General features: G+C 58.9%; 1 protein-coding gene across 1 annotated transcript in view; it reads right to left on the reverse strand.

Moving 5' to 3' along the window:
• Window positions 1–3,696: 3,696 nt before the first annotated feature.
• The window catches only part of LOC113486974 (chromobox protein homolog 2-like), a 22,728-nt gene continuing 20,349 nt past the window's right edge, over window positions 3,697–6,075 (reverse strand). Inside the window, exon 4 of the mRNA XM_026861318.1 lies at window positions 3,697–4,003. Coding sequence (XP_026717119.1) covers window positions 3,697–4,003 — 307 coding nt within the window. The remainder of the gene's footprint in view (window positions 4,004–6,075) is intronic.

The following is a 6,075-nucleotide window of genomic DNA, read 5'->3' on the forward strand; positions in this document are numbered from 1 at the left end:
TGAAATATAAAGCCTAGATTTATGGAGTCCCTAGATCACCTTATAAACTATATCAAATGAGTATTTTCTGTTCTCCTTTTTAACCATTCAGCATTTGTTAGTCTCATCCCCTTGCCCTCCTTACGACCCGCAGGACCATCCCCGGTATATATTTTTTGATACTGTACACATGTGGTGTTTCTATGTGCAAAAAACAAAAAAAAAAATCGTTATCTTAAAGCTAAACGAGCTATTATAGAAATTGCTGCTATTAGAAATGTCTAAACTATAAGCTTCCAATTATTAATTGCTTGAATGTAAATATTAAATGGAGATGTTGAAAGTGCATTTGATGTTCTGCAGCTAGTGTAGATCGGATTGCAAAGCCCAGCTGCTGGGAGGTGGAGCGCGAGCCGCCAGCGGCGCTTCCTGGTCCGAGGGCTGTGTCACGGGGGAAGAAAATGTATCATGCAATCATTGCAAAGGACTATAAACCTTTACAAAAACGACCGGGATTCGGAGTGCGTTTGTTACCGCCTGCGGACGGCGCGGAAGGCGTCCCGGGGCTGGGCTGCCCCGCAGCAGGTGCTCGCAGGTTAATTTGGCTCCGAGCCGCGGCGGATCGGGTGTAATTCTGGCTTTTCCCCAAAAGCGCGGAGGAGAGCGTGGTGCTGCGGGCGGCGAGGCCGAGGCAGGGCTGGGCTTCCCCCGAGCGAAAGGGGCTGCGAGAGCTCCGCGGCGGGGCCCGGGGAGCCGCTGGCGAGGGCTGGGCGAGCGCCTGGCGCTGCCACCCCAGCGCTGGGAGGATCGTGGTTAGACGAGGAGTGGAACTTCTCCAGAGGGGAAGATGGTCCAAATTCCACAAATAAGCCTGCAGCCGTCTCTGAACTAGATTAATGATTGCTGGAGTCCGCTGAAAACGCAGCGCGGGGCTAATCCTTCGCAAATGGGCTCGCGAAGGTGGCAGCCGGGCGGCGTGCCCGTGGGGCCTGTCTGCGGGTGCCGGAGACACAGCGCTCCCTCCCCGCTCCCCCCGGGATCTCCCGTAACCTTCCCGAGTGGAATCGAGTTGCTCGGACGGTAACTGCCCTCTGAATAATCTTGTGCTTGCCAGACGGGCTCGGTTGCCGGCCTTCCCCATCTTGGGCTTTTGCTTGAAGTTGAATTCTCTTCCAGGAAAGATCTGAGCTGAAATGCTGTCGTTGATGGCGCATTGATGTGTGTGGACGAGAGCCTCGAGCTTGTGAGGAGCTGAGTTAATTGGTTTGGGCGAGGTGGGCCCTGCTGTTAGGCTGGGACTACCTGAAGCCGTGGGGGAGTTGCCCAAGTGGGGGGTGCTGCTCAGCCCCTGGGTCCTGCTGTGGCGTGTGTCTGTCCGGGCGCGTGGCAGTGCTGTTCCCGCAGCAAAACCAAACCCCTCCGGCTCGTGCTGCCCGCTCCCGGGCCGCCTGGTCTTCCCAGGCTTCATTTTATTTAAATAAATTCAAAAGTCGGCTTGACAACTGTTCCTTTGTAAATCCTGAGGATTACGTGGCACCCGCAGAAAGGTGGGGCAGCATCCAGCCGGGTGTCATCTGCTGGGGCTGGTTCGCAGTGGGAGCCACCGCGGGGGCCGTGTCAGCCCCGGTCTGGCCCACGGACGCTCTCGTGCCGGAGCTGGAGCTCTTCTCCCAGGCGGCGCGGGGTAGAGCCCAGGAAAAGCAGCCACGCAGCGTGTGGATGCCCCGTGCCGGCTGGGACGGGCCTGGAGGCTCGTACCCGGGTGGAACGATCTCGGCCGTGGATGCCGCTGTCACAGATGTTGGGTTTGATGTGCTGTCGCGCCGGTCTGCTGCTGGTGTGCTGGCGTGGTGGCGGGAATGGCTTCTGGGAGCTCGCACCAGAAAGGTGGCTCCATCCCAGCTGCCTGGGGCGGGCAAGGTCAGCGCTGACAGCTCGGCGCGTCTCTTGTTTCAGCTGATGCTCCAAAGTCAGTAGGAACTTGCGCGCTGTCTTTGGTGCCGGCGGTTTTCACCTGCCCGCAGGGAGCCCCCGGGACCTGGTTGTAAGTGCGCGGAGAGCGAGTAGAAGTGGGGGAACTCTGGCTCGAATCCACGTTTTTCCTGTTAGCTGCGCTGGATCTTCGGAGGGTTTTAATCAGCTGTACGTGTCAGCGGGGCTGCGTGGTGGCGGGCAGGGGCAGCGGCGGCCCGGGGTGTTGGGGAGAGGCCATCGGGGCAGGACACCACGGGCCGGGCATGCCGGGGGGCGCCCGGGGATGCTTCGGTGGGAGGCGTTTCCCTGCTGTCCCGGGCTGAGCTGGCAGAGCGGACAATCAGGAATGATGCATTTCCCTTGATTAATTAAGCTAATGGTTATCTGAAAACAAAAATGGCATGGAAGAGGAGACGCATGCTCAGAATGCAAAATGTGATTTATGAAAGGGGAAGTGCCGCTCGACAGACAGCGGCAGGAGCCAGTCCAGGAGCGGGGCTGGGCAGGCGGGCTCGCTCTGGGGCAGAGTCTCTGCAAAAGCAGAACTTTTTCTTCAGCCAGACAAAGGTAGATGAAACCAGCGGGCTTTTCTCGCAAAGAGCAGGCTGTGTCCTACATGTGGGCTCACAGGCTCCTGGCCAAAGCCTGCGCATCGCTGCTGCTGTCATGAGGCGGGTCAGCAGCTTCCTTCTCGAGTCTGGAGGTGTGGGAGACTCTTGGCAATTAAATTTGGGGTTGGGGGTTTTTTTGGGTTTTTTGCAGGTTTACAGTTAGCTTAGCTCATTAACCTTTTTGAAAACGGATTGTACCGCGTCGCCCATTTTTAAGGAAGCAACGTCCCTCTCGGTCTGGGCTTCCTTTCCCTACGCCCACCGCTGCTCCATGAGCACCTAAAATATTGTCTCTGCTGGCCGTAGCTGTGGTTTGTTTGAGGCACCATTTCCCGGAAACCACATAGCCAAATATTTCTTAGTTTAATAGTTTGATCATGTTTATCAGAACTCCAGCAGCTTCCTGTGCAGTGCAAGGTGTGATACGTAGCTACTGGTTTAGAAGATACGCCCTCCCCTTGCTCTGTGCCAATTGGCCGGGGAAGATGAGGATGGTTAGGGTATGAATTACTTGCTCATACCCGTGCTCCTTCCGTATTAAGGGCATCAAACCAAAATGCCCGTTCCCGAGCCAGTTACTGTGAAGTGCACGATGACTTCCAGTGGTTACCGAAGGGACCCGGGACGAGGTGGAGCATCGCCACGCTCCCTTAGGGAGACTGGGGCGCCCTGCGCTTAATGGCTTTCCCAGGAACGTGTTAACCTCTGCTTGGTTTGGGTTTATTCCAGACAAACGTTTGCTGATTTAAGAGGAGAATTTCTGTTCGTATTGTAGCTCTTCTGAAGGGGTCTGAGGCATCCATCTGGATGCGGCCGTGCTGAGACGAGGGGCTCGAATTTGTGCTGTGAAGCCGCTTTCAGGTTCTCCCCCGCCCAGCCGTGGTGGTACCAGTGTCTGCACCGGTGCTGGGTTGGGATCCAGGCGCCGGCCCTCCCCTGCCGGGGCCCTGCGCGGCTTCAGCGGGCGCTGGTGCTGTCCCCGCTCCACGGGAGGTGACAGAAACCCCGTCCCCGGGTGACGGCCACGGGGCAGCTGGCAGGGCGGGCGCTGGGGCTTGGCAGAAGAGGTTGGATCTCCGGGGTGAGGATGCTGTGAAGGAGGATGTTGAACACACAACGCAGCTGATGTCTTTTAATCAGAGTAAGAAACAGCCTCGTGGGGACTGGGAGACTTCCAGGTCCGCACTGGGAACGTGGGGGGAGCTGCTGCCTGGAGAAGGGCCGAAGGTGCACGTCCCCGTTCGCGGTGGGAAGTGGAAGATTTCCCAGGCCGTCGGGGCACTCGGTGCTTTTGCTCACAGGCGGGTGGGGGCCGCTCCTCCAGGCAGTCATTGCGGGCGTTGGGGGGGGAGTTTCCTTTCTCTATCATTTCGCTGTGCGATGTCGGGAGCTGATTGGGTGACTTTGCTGAATGCGGCGGCCTCAGCATCTCTCCCCCGCTGGAGAAGGCAACAACAAGGTAAAGCATTCATGGTCACGTCGGGGAAAAAAAAAAAAAAAAAAAGCCCGCTGTTCCGGCTGCGTTTCTCCGGACCCGTCCCCTTGAGCGCGGTGGGGGCCATACAGCTCGGCCCTGCACGCGTTGGCCCCTGTAAACCATTTTAACTAAAACTGCATCCGATGGGGCTGGTCCAGCAGCAGAGGCCCAGCACAGAGGATTTTTTCCGGAGTTTTGGGGGGGTCCCTCTGGGAGAGCGGCTGTGGGAGGGTGAGACTGGGGTGCAGCCCCCCCCCCATTGTGCTGAACTGGGGCAGCTGGGCGAGGGGGGTGGTGATGGGGCTTCCCCCGGTCCTGCCCCATCCCCTCGCCTCCCCCGTCCTGCGGGGCCGTCTCTGGTTTGAACAGCCGAGAGCGCCTGGCAGTAGGATATCCTCAGTCTCCTCCGCAGATAAGATCGTTTGGATTCAGCCCAGATTCATGCAAGATCTGTGTCGGGAGGAGACGACCGCAAGGTCACTGCTCTGTTTACGTTTTCACCAGAAGAGGAAAAAGGCTCCACAGAGCCGGGCACAGCCTGGACCATCTCCAGGCGCTCCCAGAGCCTCGGCGAGCGGCTCTGGGGGGTCCCCTGCGCGCGGGGAAGCTGCTCCCCACACCCTGAGCTGGGGAGAACGCCCGTAAAAGCAAAACAAAGCAGGTTGTGCCTTCAGGAGGCGGCTGCCGCCAGCGACGTGTGACCTGAACCCGGCCCGGCAGCGTAGCCCGGCCTTGGGCGTCAGCGCGGCCAGCGGGAGCGGGAGCAAGATGTTGTGTGGAAGAGGTGGGGGCTCGGCCTTGGGCCCCCCCTCGCTGCGCTGCCGGGGAGGGACCCCCCTGATCGCTGCGGGGAGTGACAGGGGAAGGGGACGGGGCTGGAGGATGTGGGAGAGGGGCCGTGGTGGCTGCAGATGGGTGCTGGGAAGGAGAGAGGGTCCTGGTGGTGTCGCTGCTCGTAGGAGCCGTCCCTGGGTCTGTGCCAGCACGTGGGGCCTCGTGGGTGCTGGAGGGGTGTTTGCGTGATGGACCTTTGGGTGCAAATGGGAGAGAAACGGGGGTCTCTGTCATAACGGAGGTTTTGGGGCTGGTGGGACCTGCCGGCACCTCCTGTCGCAGGGCGGGAACCCAGGCTCACCCAGGAGCAATCTGGCACCTCCTGAAGTCGTTTCTCAGAGGGAGCCGTCAGTTCAGCTGACACCTTGATGTAGCTTAAAGCAAACTGCAAACATGAAGATTTATTTTTATCGAGCGAGCAGGCATATAAAACACGGCGTGCAAGGCAGCGCAGCCTGGCAGGAATCACCCTGAATCCCGGGAGTCGTGGCTTCGGCAGCTGCGCCGCGTCCGTCCCTCCTGCCGGGTTTAAGGGCGGGAAAGGAAACGATCCCCAAGCGCCAAACCCCCCAGCACAGACCCGGGACCCTTCGGAAGGGACGGCCCTGGCACCAGCTCTGCCAGCGTCAGGGGCTCCCTGTCCCAGGGCCGGCCTGGGAAGTGGGGTACGGCCCCGCTCCCCATTTCCAGGAGGTTTATCCGTTGCTGTGGCCCAAGCGTGGACGCAGCTTCTGTGGTACCGGTGTGCTTCGGTCGGAAGGGCTGAGCTGGAGGAGAGAAAGGGAATAACCTGAACCGGGAGGAGGTATTGCTGTTGTGCTGTAGCAGCCAGGGCAAGGAAGTCCTACAGACAGAGGAAAGACGTTTAAAAGATTTAGATATTATTATAAAATGCTTTAACAGGCAGCTTGACTTGGAGGGTCTGAGCTGATGGAAGCTGAAACACGTATTTAATGTTGGATATAATGACTGAGCTGAGCAAAAAAATTCTTGTTGTGCCCGTGTAAAGCCCCAGATCCCGCCCTCCCGGGAAGCTGCGGGATGCTCCATCGTCCTCGGCAGCGGGGACGGGGATGCGCAGCTCGAGGAATGGTGGTGGCGGCCCTGGAATGATCTTCCAGAGGGAGCAACTGGCCCACGCCCGGGGTTTTGCCTGGCCTCGGGTTTTCCCCTCTCCCCTCCCGCTGACTCCCAGCGCGG

Source organism: Athene cunicularia, assembly GCF_003259725.1.
Source record: "Athene cunicularia isolate RWA chromosome 18 unlocalized genomic scaffold, athCun1 chr18_part1, whole genome shotgun sequence".
NCBI lineage: Eukaryota > Metazoa > Chordata > Aves > Strigiformes > Strigidae > Athene > Athene cunicularia.